The 14,859-nt window shown below is 37.7% G+C and overlaps 1 protein-coding gene across 2 annotated transcripts in view; it reads left to right on the plus strand.

The window, feature by feature from the left end:
• Nucleotides 1–14,859, plus strand: part of LOC5567368 (coatomer subunit beta') — a 59,479-nt gene that overhangs the window by 14,287 nt on the left and 30,333 nt on the right. For both annotated transcript variants that reach the window (XM_001657333.2, XM_021854342.1), the window contains exons 2-3: nucleotides 2,429–3,291; nucleotides 11,124–11,257. In XM_001657333.2, coding sequence (XP_001657383.2) covers nucleotides 2,429–3,291; nucleotides 11,124–11,257 — 997 coding nt within the window. The remainder of the gene's footprint in view (nucleotides 1–2,428; nucleotides 3,292–11,123; nucleotides 11,258–14,859) is intronic.

Below are 14,859 nucleotides of genomic sequence, written 5' to 3' on the forward strand. Positions count from 1 at the left end.
GCGGTAAACGCGCAGCTATTCAGCAAGACCAAGCTGAGGGTCGTGAGTTCGAATCCCACCGGTCGAAGATCTTTTCGAGTTGGAAATTTTCTCGACTTCCCAGGGCATAGAGTATCTTCATACTTGCCACACGATATACGCATGCAAAAATGGTCAATTGGCACAGTAAACTCTCAGTTAATAACTGTGGAAGTGCTCATAAGAACACTAAGCAGGCTTTGTCCCAGTGGGGACGTAATGCCAGAAAGAAGAAGAACTCAACGATTCCTCTAGAAATTCCACCATGTATTCTGGGAGGATGGGATTAAGTCGGCCAAATACTTCCTAAAGCGTACTGCCGGCGAAGCAAAGCTTACTGAAGTGGAATGGCATACTTTACAAGTTAAAGTCGATGGGTTACGCAATTTATGTTCTTTGATAGCACAATGTTCCGATCCAAGCGATTACAAATTACAACGTGATCGCACCAGGCCACCTATTGATCGGTCCTGCTAGGTGGCAGCACATCCAGGAAATGAGATCTGATGCTTGGAAGCACTGATCATCAGTTGACTCTTTGGCTAAACTCCAACAACGACACAAATGAAACATATTCTTTTAATTTGTTATAATAAAAAAAATATCGCAACAGATTCAACCAGTATTTATTACTCAAGGAGTCCTAGCAAAGATTTTTTTTTTACAGTAATTCCTTCAATGAGTGTGTGGATTCATTAAATGTGACTTTAGAATTTCCTATAGATATTCCTCCAGAATTATAAATTCGTTTAGATATCAATATGCTCAAATTCGCCGCAGTTCCGCAAAAATACATTTCTGAATTGGCATATTATTTTTTAAATCGTACAAGGGATTCTTCCAGGAATTCCATTGAGTATTTTTCCAGGGATCCTCCAAAAATACCTGTTTACCATCTCATTCAGGCTTCCCTCAGACAATCAAATCGCTGCAGTCCACACCACACAGTATTTGATCAAAGTTCTTTTTTCAGAAACATATTGTCTTAGCTAATCAAAACTTTCGAGAGACATTTTGAAGCAATTCAAGGCTTTTCTGTATACGAGACTCGTTTAACCTGTTTTAGTAACTTAAAGTCAGTATAATCGATTAAAATACATTTACTTCATAAAACAGTATAACTTAAAAAGTTTTGATCAATAAACTCCATAAATATCGGAAATTAATTCCAAATGTATCCAACATGTGGGCCTCGTGATGGTGCGGTTTGTGCCGTCAGGCATTTACGCATATCGTGTCATGGGGTGTGGGTTCGATTCCCGCTCCAGCCATTGAAACTTTTCACCAGGAATGTTTCTCGGTTGTGCCACCAGCATGCTTGTCCGTTGTCTAGTGTTAAGTTACAGTCTGTGCAGCTAAATGGCTGAAGACGGTGTCCGTGTCTTTTTTTTAAAGACTTGATTAGCTAAGGTAATATGTTTCTTATAATAAAAACCTGATCAAATATAAGTAAAATATTGATAAGTCAAGAAACACCAAGTGGCCAACTAATTTCAACACACCTTTTTTGAACACATTTGCTTCGTCTTTGTGAAAACCAAAATTTTATCTGTTCTAACGATATAATTTCCTGTTGTAGCATATGATTTTCGCCAATTTTCGTGATTACAAGCAAGTAGTGAGTACTTTACTTGGCGGTAGCTGTACCTCCAAAAATATCTCCTGGTATTTCTTCGGAAATTCCTATAGAGAGCTCTCCAGGGATTCGTTCAAATCAAACATTTCTCTTGAATTACTCGTGATATTACGAAAAGTATTCATCCAGTACATCTATCATTGCTTTTCCTTGCATTTCTTTGATATCTTGTTTTTAACATTTTTGAGAATTCAACCAATAATTTTTCGAGAATTATTTCCAGGAATGAATTTGAGAAAATCTTAAGGAATCCTACCATGGATTCCTTCTAACATTCCTTAAAAAATACTTCAAGAATTTTCCAATGAAGCCCTGAAAGGATTTATTCTGCAATTCTTCCAAGGAGGTCTCTCGAGAATTGTCAGGGAAATTTTTCAAAAAATTTTGGGGAGATTCTCGAATACATTCCGAAAGCCTTTCTAAAAGAAATCCTAAAGTAATCTCTAGTGAAAAATCAATAGAAATTCCTGGTGAACTCCTGCCTGGATCTCTGAAAAAGCTCCTGACTTTATAGCACAAAAAAAACAAGCAATCAATTCCATAGATAAAATACAGTAGTTTTTCGTTTAAAGCTAAACGTATGAAAATCAATTCATAAATGAATATTTGAGACCGTTCCAAAGACATTTGCAATTTCTGACCCTCAACGTTTAATGTGTTTCCTTATGCATAATGAGGTTTAATGTGTGGATTGATCAAAATTGTTGATAAAAAAATAATCCCAATGTTCAAGGAAGGTTAAATTTCCATTCAATTTTCTTACAACCCGCTCAGCCACTGCGACTGGACATCAAGAGGCGGCTGACGTCCCGCTCGGATCGTGTCAAATCGGTGGATCTGCACCCGACGGAACCATGGATGCTGTGCGCCCTCTACAACGGCCACGTCCACGTCATGAACTACGAGAACCAACAGCTGGTCAAAGACTTCGAAGTGTGCGACATTCCGGTGCGCTGTGCCCGTTTTGTGGCCCGCAAGAACTGGATCATCACCGGTTCGGACGACATGCAGGTCCGCGTCTTCAACTACAACACCCTGGAGAAGGTTCACTCGTTCGAAGCGCACACAGATTACGTCCGGTGCATTGCGGTCCACCCCACGCAGCCCCTCATCCTGACCAGCAGCGACGACATGCTAATCAAGCTGTGGAACTGGGAAAAGATGTGGTCCATGCAGCGGGTCTTCGAAGGCCACACCCACTACGTGATGCAGATCGTGTTCAACCCGAAGGATAACAACACATTTGCCAGCGCTTCGCTGGATCGCACCGTCAAGGTGTGGCAACTGGGATCAAATGTGCCCAATTTCACCCTCGAGGGCCACGAAAAGGGCGTCAACTGTGTGGATTACTACCACGGGGGCGATAAGCCCTACTTGATATCCGGTGCCGACGATCGGCTGGTCAAGATCTGGGACTATCAGAACAAAACGTGCGTGCAGACGTTGGAAGGGCACGCCCAGAACGTTTCGGCCGTGTCGTTCCACCCGGAGCTGCCAATTGTGCTGACCGGGTCCGAGGATGGCACCATCCGGATCTGGCACTCGGGCACCTATCGGCTGGAGACGTCGCTCAACTACGGTTTCGAACGGGTGTGGACCATTGCCTGCATGCGGGGAACGAATAATGTGGCACTTGGGTGAGTACTAGATATTTAATAAATATTAAATTCTCGTTAATAAGCTCCAAAGGTGAAATTCTTTCATTTGTTAAAAGTCGTTTAATGAAAAGTTTTCCATATTCCTGTAAAACTTCTTTGATAAGTTTATACTATTTCCAGCAGATAATACTGACCAAGATTTGGACAAAGTCTTGCATTAAGATTCTGATCAGATTCCTAGCTTATCTAGCTGAAGATTCTGCCTCAATGCTGCTCATAGTTATCAGCAATTTCAGCTTACTCTGAACAATCCCTTCCTATAATTCTTTGGATATCCTTCTATACATGATAAACTAATTCTTTCTAAGATTCTGAAGTTGTCCAATTATGAGCACTGGTTCCAGATTCTGATCGAGCACTCGACACTGAAGAAGTCTGTAAGTCGCAGACGAAATAGGCCTATCTGTCAAGATAAGCAACACATATTAGAGTTTAAAGGTATTTGCTCACCTTAGTGATTTTAGTATTTTTTTTTTTTTGCAAAAAGTTCATTTGTAGTTTTAAACATACTCTAATAATCCCTCCCAAAGTTTAATATAAAAAAAAAGTGTAGTTAATGTTTCAGGCAATTTGAGCTTATAAAATCAAGCAATTATGGACTATTCCTATTTAAAACCATGACGAAATTCTATTCTGATATTTTCTCAATATATCTTCAAACTATTTTAGCTAAGAATCTCAGATTCTGAAAGTTCTGCTCAAGATTATGTTCACATAAACAAGTCCTTTTCAAAATTCTGGGCATTTCAACCAAGAGCAAATCTTACTCAGGATCAAGCGCAATTCAGGTTCAGAATCCTAACGTTCCTTCATCGTAATGATCATCAACAGCAGTTTTACTGTTCAAAACTGAAATTTATTCGACGAAAACACGTGTTTCGGTTGTAGAATAAAATTTCAGTTCTGATTTGAACATGCTTTGCAAAAGTCAGAACAAACCCTGCTGAGAACTCTAGGCAACGCTCAGGATTAAGATAAATTATTCTGAACATTCTGAGCCGCTGACAATCCAAATTAAGAAGATTATTTTAGAATTGCAATTCTGAACAAAGTAAGCTCAGGATTCTAAACTACCTATTCATGTTCAGGATTTTGAGCACATGCTACTAAGAATGCTAAACAAGTTTGACTGAAAATTGCAATTAGAAGATTCTCCCGATTAAGGTGAAGATGAATCGAAGCCAAAGTTCAAATTTTCAAGAGCACGGATCTGGAGAACCAAACATCCGTTTAAGCTGAAAACCTAATCGATTGGTCACCACCAGCTAGTGACCAATCGATTAAGAACAAATATCATTTAGTATTATATACAATGTGCTGCGCTGATTAAGATTCTGATCAATTCATGCTGAAAATTTGATGCATGTCAAGTTCATAGCTCGCTCTACTTAGAATTCTGAGCTAATAAGCTTCGTATTTAAAAACAAAATTTCTGCTCCAGATCATCGTTCCAGTTCAGAACTGCACGATTTGAGTAATTTGTTCTGAGAAATCTGAGCTCCTGAACAAACAAACTTTTCTCCGGATACCTACTGAGCAAGTTATACTACTGATTCTGTGAAGTCCATGTTCAAGATGCATAGCAAATACCGGCTCAGAATTCAAAGTTATTACTGCACAAGGCTATAAGCAAATCCTATTCATGCTTTAGAGCAACTCCTTTTCAACATCCCGAGTAATTTTCTGATTCAAGATTCTACACAGAATTCCAAGCTTTAGCTATTCATAGCTATTCCAGTTCAAGATTTTTTTATAACGATTTACTTTTGATTCTGATCTATTTTATGCAGAAAATTCTGTGATATTTATGCACCAGATTACAAGTTATTCTCAAGATTCTGAACAGGTCATTTGGAAAACTATGAGAAGGAAAGCTCTACATGCCCACATAGCCGTAGTGGTAAACGCTCAGCTATTCATGCTATGCTGAGTGTCGTGGGTTCGATTGCAAAAATGGTGGATTTGTCTCATTTAAAAACTGGAATTTCTTATGAAAAAAACAAGCTAAGAAGCAGGTTTGGTTTCATTTGGAGTGTAACACCAGAAATAGGAAAAATAGTTGGAAAGAGATAAACTAAACGAATAATTATCAAAATTCTAAGTACGTTTTGGTTAACAAATTATAATAGGCAAAACTGCAAGCAAATCCATGTGATTTTTTGAGCAAATCAAGATTCTAAACAGTAGATGAAAACCCAAATTTAGTACTATACCATTTAATTCCACTAGAGTTTGTAACCTTTGGCAGATACGCGTATTTCGCGTATTTCAACTGTAAGGCCGTCTTCAGTGGTATTCCACTAAACAGCTTAAAGATTTATTATTCTAAACATGATCTTCATAAGATTCTAAGCAATTTATGCTTAAGATTCTAAACTAATGATGTTCCGCATTGAAAGCATGCTCCACTCAAGATTTTCTTCTCACGATTCTAGGCAAGTCTGCATGAGAATTTTAAGCAAGTCCTGGCACGTTATGCTCAAAATTCTGAACGATTTTTTTGTATATTTTTTAAAAGGATTGTGATCAATTCCTACAAAAAAATCGGAACTTTCAAAGCAGTTCTGCTAAGGATTCTGAGAAAGAAATGCGAAAGAATACGCAAATCAATTTCAATTTTCTGAGCAGCTTCTACTAAGAATCTAGAAAAAGACACAGACAAGCACGTTCTTCAAGATTTCAGCACTTTATGCTAAAAATTCTGAGCTAATGATGCTCTCAAATCGAAATAAGTCTTACCGAATACTATTAATAATTTCTTTCAAATGCTTTTATTCCTGAAAACTCTGAATAACTCAAACGTCAATAATGACAAACTTTGAACTGTTCCAATTCAAGTCAAGGTCAGGATCATGAGCAATACTAGTTTAGTATCATCAGTGCACTCTGCTTAGTATTCGGAACATTTTTTTCTGAACAATTTCTAAGCATATGGGATGGGATCGAAAATAAGTTCTACTTCAGATTCAAACTAAATTCTGCTCCAGATTCTGATCAATTTCAGCTAATGGTTCAAAACAAGTATTTTTGAGAATTATGAGCAGATTTTGCTAAGATTATTGCCCAAGATTCAAACCTTGAAGTGCTTTAGACTATGAGCGTATTTTACTCTCGAGCAATTTCATCTAATGAACACTTCCTGTATATGATTCTAGTCATTTTATGCTGCAGATTCGGAACTAAGTCTTGTCCTGTAGAGAATTCTGAGCAAGTCTTACTCAGGATTCAGAGCAAGCTATGCTGAAAACGCTGAGCTAATGGTGTTCCGGATGTGTACCAAGTTCTGCTCAAGATTCTGAGCATTTCCTGAAAAGCATAGTAGTAAACTCTGTTGAGAATCAATTTCTAAATTCTGATAATGCCCTGCACAATCCCTTCTCTGGATTCCGTTCGGATTTTTTTTCTGGATTCAGTGCAGTGCAGTCTTCATTGTTTTTTTCTTTTTTTTTAAATGTACTTTTATTCCGTTCGAAATCCTTCCCATTGTTTTGTTTGGAATCCTTCCTGGATTCTTTTGAAAATCTTTCTCTGTTTTCAATTTCATTTTCTCTGAATTTCGTCTAAGGTGAAGATGCATCGAAGCCAAATATCAAATTTGCAAGAGTACAAATCCGATAAATAATCGATCAAGTATTCAGTTCAAACGGGTTTTCGATTTGTGCTCTTAAAAGTTTTAGGTTTGAATTCGATTGATCTTTTAAAACCCTCTCCTGGATGTCGTCCGGAATCCTTTGATTTCAATGCTGAATCGTTTCTAGGATTACGTTCAGAATTTTCCTTGAATTTTGTTTAAATTGGAATCGTTTTTACGATTTCTCCCTTTGCTGATTTCTGTTCAGAATCCTGCTCTGGTTTTCTCTCGTAGCCTTTTTCAGTGTCAGTTACTCGTACCCACTGAAGAAATCGTCGCATTTCCCTACTTTAAATACTAACACCAACTAAGTACTTATAAGATCTTTTCAATTAGGGCGGAAATAAGAGGTACAATACTCAGTCTACTTTTAGATTCTCTCCATTGAGATTCTGCGCAGAGGGTTCGAACACATAAAAAATAATCAGAATTTATATTTCTACACCTAGTTAATGGAAAATTCGGCGTCATTCCTGCCCAGAAATCACATCAATTTATCCTCATTCTCAACAGAAACTGTTCAGAACTCTGGAAAATGTTATTTATTATTCTTCGAATAATCTGCAATTCTTCTTGAAGATTCCGAGCAATTCCAGCTCGACTGATGTTCATAGTGTAGATTCTAAGAATATAAATCCTGTTTATGACTTAGAACATCTACTTTTGAGCAATTCTAGCGGAGCATTTTAGGCGACTCTCACTCTTAGTGGTAATTTGTTCAGGATCAGGATTTCAGACATATTCTTCTCAGTATTATGAGCAATTGGAAGTGAACAATTGATAATGATGCTTAAAAACTAATACAAGTTCTGCACTGAATTTTAAGCAAGTCATGCTGAGAATCCAGAGCAAATCTAGCGATGTAACTCGATCAAGTCTTACTCAGATATCTGAAAATCTCTTATCCAGAATTCTAAACTTGTTCTGCGTAGGATTCTAACGTGAACATTTTGAGCTAATACAATACTGGTTCGCCTCTTAGGAGGTAATACAATGGTTGAAATTGTTCATAAGTTCAGTTAATGATTTTGAGAAAGGAATACTAAGAATTTTACGCCAACCAATAATCCCAGAATTTTGAGCAGCTCGTGTAAAGAATCCAGAATAATGATGCTGTAAATTAAAAACAAGTTCTATTTCAGACTCTTAGTAAGTTGTGATGAGAATTGCAAGCGTACAGTCAAACGTAGGCTATTCAAAGCTATTTTTGACCAGCAATGTTTCGCTTAAAATTCTGAGCAATGTATACTGAAAGTTTTTATGATTAATGTATTACACCCGGGTTTTGTTTGAACTCCGTTGAAAATCATCTTTTCGATTTCGTTCAGAAACCTCTGGCACCCTCAGGTTTCCGCCCTGAATCTTTCCTCAATTACGTTCAGAACTGTTTCCTGACAGTGATGCATTACAAACTGAACGCGAGCCAAAAGTGAACTGAACGCGTTCTAATTTTGAACGAGAACGCAGCAAACAGTGAACTTGCGTGCAAAATTACCGTTTTGACTCATATTCCGAACACTTAAGGCCAACAGTGACTTCAAATGCATCGGATTGGCAAAAATTAGCTGATATTTGTGTAAATTTTTATTTCTTCGCAAAGCCTAACTGTTAGCTGTTGGATGTACCAATAATAATGTTGGTTTTATTAGTTTTAGTATTGTTTTTACGCAAATGAATGGAACAACATTTTGATTCAAATGCCGAACACTGTGTTAATTGTGTCTCATATTCCGAACACCTTGATTCAAATTCCGAACAGCACGAATAAATCGTATTCAAATGAATAATTTCGCAAATAATTTCATCTGAGCTTGTTCTACTGGTCTCAAACAAAAGAATTATCACTACTCCGGCGGTATAAATTATATTGGAGACGGTTAAATTGAATTGCAATTGTCTGCCATTTCCTTGTTATTTGGTGACATATTTCAGCGAAACATTTCAACCAAATCGCCATACAAAAACCGAGTGTTCGGAATATGAGTCTGTTCGGAATTTGAGACAAAACGGTATGTCGCTGCTCACGAACGGCCCGTTCACTTTAAAATGCACAGTGAAGCACAAAACCCTAAAACACTACCTTAAATAACATTGAATTCATGTCTCGCATAATGTATGAAACCTTAAGTGTTCCATGACATCTTTTGCAAGTCTTTCTACTTTTAAACATGTTTTAAATCTGCCACGAAAACAATTTTCCTTTCGCGTTCATTTTTCGGCTCCCTTGGGTTCAAAATTTTGAACTGATCAATGTTCAAGCCTACTTGATCCCTCGTTCAAAAATTTGAACTGGAACGCAAACTGAACGCGTTCAAATGCAACACTGTTTCCTGATTCCGTTCAGAATTCTTCTTTGGAATACTTCTCTGAATTTCGTATCATTCTTTAAATTCTGTTCCGATTCCTTTCCTAGATTTCATTATAAGCCGTTTCCTGGATCATGTTCAGAATTATACACTGGATTCGATTCGGAATCTTTCTCTGAATTACTTTCATCCTTTCCTGGGTTCCGTTCTGTTCCCTTCTCTGGATTTGATTCAAAATCAATTACTCGAATCGATTTCTAATCCTTCCATGTTATTGTTAGGAATGCCTTCCAGGAAAACGTTCAATCGTTTGATGGGATGTACCCTGAATTTACTGCATTTCTTCTACAACCTTTCATTGGATTCCGTTCAGAATAATTTTCTAACTTCTGTTCTGAAATCATTCCTTAGATTGTGTTTCTTTGGCAATTGGCCAATTTTTATGTGAATTTTGTTCAATATTATCTGGACCATTCTAAGTCCTCTTCTGGATTACGGATTTTTTTTTATAGATTCCGTTCAGAATTGCTGTCTGAATTCTACTGAAATCTTCAAGTAAATCGTGTTCAAAATCATTCCCTAGTTCCTTATGGAAACCTACGCTATTTCATTTTAAATTTAAAAAAAAATCTATCCTGTATTACGATCAAAATTCTTCTTAGTATTCCGTTCAGATTCTTCACGTATTTCTTCCCTGGATGTTGTTTGAAATCCTTTTGTTTTTTTCTTCGTTTTTCATTTGAAATCATTGTCAGGACCCGTTTGAAACACTTCTCTGGATCTTGTTCAGTGTCGTACTCTGAAAATCCTTTCGAACTTTTCTCTGCATGTCATTCAGTATCCTCTTCTAGATTCCTAAATCTCGTTGCAACTCTCCAGAACCCGTTATGAATCCTCCCTTTAATTTCTCGTTTGGAATCATTTTCTAGATGATGTTCGGAAACTTCCTCTGGATACCGATCGGAATCCTTCTCTATATTCCTTTACTAGATTTCGTTCACAATCTCTTTCTCGTTTTCTGGGTTCAGATTGGACTCCTCTCAGAATCATTCCCTAAATTCAATTCAGAGTGCTTCATAGGATTACTCTACTGAATTTTGTTCGAAACGCTGTCTTCAATTCTAGTCAAAACCTTTTACTGTATTTCCTTCAAATTAATTTTCTGGAGTCCGTTTGGAATCCTCGGGTAGATTTCATTTCTTACCTTAATAATTCCTATTAGAATCAGATTATCAATATTTTCGTCAACATTACTTCCAATGTTTGGTCATTTATTACTAGCTTTTCAGCATTTTATGAACATCCTGATTCAGATTCCTCACATAAATTGTCTTTGAAAATAAGCTTTCAAAGTTCTGAAATAGGTTTTTCCAAACTTCTAAAGAAAAATTTTCAAGTTTCAATTGTCTATAACGTTTTTGCCCTATATAATAGTATAGTAATTTGACGCAGTTCTGACTGAAATCTTATCTGTAACTTTAACCGGATTTCCATCGAAATTTCAATTGCTAATTGCTATACCAGAAGAAATTTCTATCGATACTCAATAAATACGCAAGAAATTCACCAGAGTTAGCACGCAATCAGTATTTTCACCAGAATCTTACTAGTTTGTTCACAGCAGAACTTTATTGGGATTTTTAATGATGATCCTATTAATTTCATCGTAATTTCTCTGAGAATCAAATAAAATCAGTAGTTTTTTTTAATCATACCAAAAATGTGTAAATTTACTGTGATTTATTTGAGAATAGGATACTAAACTATTCTTTTATTCATTATTTATTTGAGTTAGGATATTAAAATATTCTGAAAATTCTTAAAACAATCTAACATTCTTCCTTTTTCTCATCCTCCCCTATATCGTCAACCAGCTACGACGAGGGTTCCATCATCATCAAGGTCGGCCGGGAGGAACCGGCCATGTCGATGGATGTCAACGGCGGCAAAATCGTGTGGGCCCGACACTCGGAAATGCAACAGGTCAACCTGAAAGCCCTGCCGGAGGGTAAGTATCTCCTTACTTTTAAACTCCGTGGATAAGGGGGAGAAGGGTGATAACAGTTTGTAACATCGAAGAAATTAAAGGGGGAAACAGACAGAAGCACAAATTCCCATGGCTCTTTGTCACTGCCGATGTATGTGCTCTTATCATAATTAAAAAAAAACTGCGACGACGTCAGAGCTGCAAACCGGAACAGAGGCCTCTATGTTCCGGGATTGTGCTTTACTTTTGTCAAACTTCCGATTCAATGGAATGTCGTCGCGGAGCAGAGGTCACGAGTCCTCTCTGCGACTGGGAAATGCAGCGCCATTCTTTGTCATCGCTTAAAACGTGTCATTAGCGAGATTGATTTCAAATGGTGTGGGGGTTGACAGTGGAAATCAAATCCCCAGTTACAATCCGGCTCCGGTCCGTCCAAGTGGTGGTGGTGGTTGCAGTGAATTAAACTCATTTGCATATTTCCCATCACATTTTACGCGGTGCAAGCGAAAATGTAAAACAACTTTTGAAAGCGACAGACTCCCAAAAGAAGAAACCTCACATCATGTTGAGAGTTGTGGCGAATAATTCAGAATTGTATAAAAAAAAAGAACAACAACGTGCAACGAAATTGAAACTTTCTTCTCGGGTTACCTTTTTTTACATGGTCCTTTACTTCTCCGGGGGAGCGAGTAACAACACTGACAAAGATGAAAAAAATCGTTTCGAGATCGACGACGGGCGACCCGCCACGGGTTTGTCGGATTGTTGAAAGTCTCTCAGTTTCACGGTGTCGCTTTCAAGTGGTCATCGTCATTATAATCATGGGAAAACTGTTGCTTTCGGTTAAGTTTGGTTCGTTTTGTTGTTAAAGATTCGAGTAGCAAGAACGAAGATCTTCTATGCCCTTGACAGTCGAGAAAATGTTCAATCTGAAAAGATCCTCTACCGGTGGTGGGATTCGAACCCACGATCCTCAACTTGGTCTTGCTGAATAGCTGCGCGTTTACCGCAATGAAACGTTTCTAGACCCAAGGAACCAAATCTCCTACTCTAAGGACGGCAAACGATGATGGTTTGCCAAATTTATAGCACATCGCATTGGTGATAACGATAATTCTATGCTACTGGTTCTCCCCTACTTTAAGGAAAGAGCTTTAGCAGCTAGTGTGGGATGAATTCATAAGGAAGAGGGTTGTCGTTGTCCTGTATAATTTCATGTGTCGCAACTTGCGTATGAAATTAGAAATTAATATCTGCAGTAGTCGATGTTTCATGCTGTTAAAGAATCAAACAGAAGGCAAACCAAACATATCTAGTTGGTAGAACCAGTCTCCTCGGCAGTTTTATAGCATTTTAATTTCACGTATTGTCAAGTGGGATTATGTTTCGTTCTTATTGATATGGGATAACTCTGATACAGTAAAGGAAAATAGCACATTTTTGTATTGAAAAATGCCAAGCCCATAAGTTCTAAAATCTGACTCCCTGAATTGTTTTGTTTAGCAAAAAAGGTATTTCTAGCTATGTATCAGTGATCGGACGTAAATGAATTCCATATAGAATGTGACGTTACTTCGAGAAACAAAATATTCATGGGCACCTTCCATTTTATTCAGAGTCAAATAAGCTTGAATCCTAATAACCGTCCAAAGTACCTACATCAAATGGATTTTGGATATCTTGTGCGGTGGCACAAATTTAAAATGAGAACTATCTAGGGTAATTCGCCAATTGTTGAACGGTCAAAATGCTCGCTAATTTTTGAACACGCCATAAGGAATACACTAACTGTTCAACAACAGACGAGGTTTTTAGCTGTTCAACATTAGGCGAATAGCCCTCATTGCATTTAGGCCATCTCCAAATTGCTGTAGAAGACGAACTTTAAATTTGTAGAATTTGAGAATCCTCAAACCTGTCGATCATTCAGATTGATCAACACCGATCGTCGTTGTGTAGAAACCTAACGGTTAAGACCGCTTTTTGCACTGGTTTAACAGAGGGACTCTTCGGTATTCTATACAGAGTAAAATCGGTGCCCACTTCTTCTGCCATGAGTTATCTGCACCAAGATGTCCACATGTAAGGAAGGACTGATCGAGCTTTCTGACGCATACCTGGAAAGTAGACCCTCAATATCAATGTGTGTCAGTATCCATTAGGGACTTTTCTTTTGGCTGCCAAAGGACCCGTAAATATTAAGATGCTATTTTAGTAGGTGGGCGTACTCAAGAGCATCTGAACATAATGCTACGACGTCTTGAAGAATACGGATTTACAGTATTAATTATGAAATGCAGTTTCAATATCATCGCCTCCAAACGTTTCGTCACACCGTTGATACCCAAAAGGCATAAATCGTTACACCTAATTCGTTCCGCAAATGCGTAAGTTGCGATGCGGTTTTCAATGGATTTATCTATTAAATCTCAAACCAAAACAGAATTTTTCAAAAGCATCGTAAGTTCGTGCAGATATGGAGAAAATACCATCAGGGGGCTACCCCGTTTGGCATAAAGTCATTTGGCATAAAGGTCATTTCACATAATGGTCGTTTGGCATAATGGACGTTTGGCATAAAACAAAGGAAATTAGAAAAATAAAAAATGCTATTTAAAAGAAAAGCTTGTGTTCAAAAGAAGGGAAAATCATTGATGAAAATGTTGGTAGTTATAATGCCAACCTAGCAAAGAATGCAAAATTGTTAATGAAAATGTTGTAGTTACAATGCAAAACACCAGTTTGATAACGAAATTAGAAAGAACAGCCTATGATCAAAAGAAGGAAAATTACATATGAAAATGTTATCAATGATAATGCCAAAACATAGCAGCATTGTCCGATTTTCGATGGTGTTTGTGTGCACTGAAATGCGGTAATATAAAAATAGGAAGTATCCACAAAAAACTTTTTCTCAATTCAGTTTTTAATGATTATGCCAAACGTCCATTATGCCAAATGACTTTTATGGCAAACGACCGTCATATGCCAAATTATTTTATGCCAAACGGCTTTATCCCAAATGACGTTCCCCCTACCACCAGATGGATTAGTGAAAACCTGTGAAAACGTTTGCACATGGGTCTAGAAACCTTACAACAGATGAGGACAACTGCAGTCAATGCTAGAAAGACAGACTTACGCTCTGTCCATAACTGTATATTTGTAACATTCGACAAAAGTAGACATAGAGAGTCTATTTTATAAGTCGAGTGGATCAAAAATGACTCGACTGGAGTCACTGTCGGCCGAAAAATTGCTCGACACGGCCTTGTCACTCGAGTTTTTCGACAGTTGTCACTTTAAGTGACTGGATTACTATGGGAGTCGACGGGTGACATCTGAAATATGCATGCTTACTTTGATCGACAGTGACCACAGATGAGACACATGAATCTGGTCGATTTACAAAATAGGCCTCAGAGAGTCTATTTTATAAGTCGAGTGGATCAAAAATGACTCGACTGGAGTCACTGTCGACCAAAAAATTGCTGGACCCGACTCTGTCACTCGAATTCATCGACAATTGTCATTCTATGTGGCTGGATTACTATGGGAATCGACGGGTCACATCTGTAATATGCATGCTTACTTTGATCGACAATGACTACATACGAGTCACT

Source organism: Aedes aegypti, chromosome 3 (assembly GCF_002204515.2).
Source record: "Aedes aegypti strain LVP_AGWG chromosome 3, AaegL5.0 Primary Assembly, whole genome shotgun sequence".
NCBI lineage: Eukaryota > Metazoa > Arthropoda > Insecta > Diptera > Culicidae > Aedes > Aedes aegypti.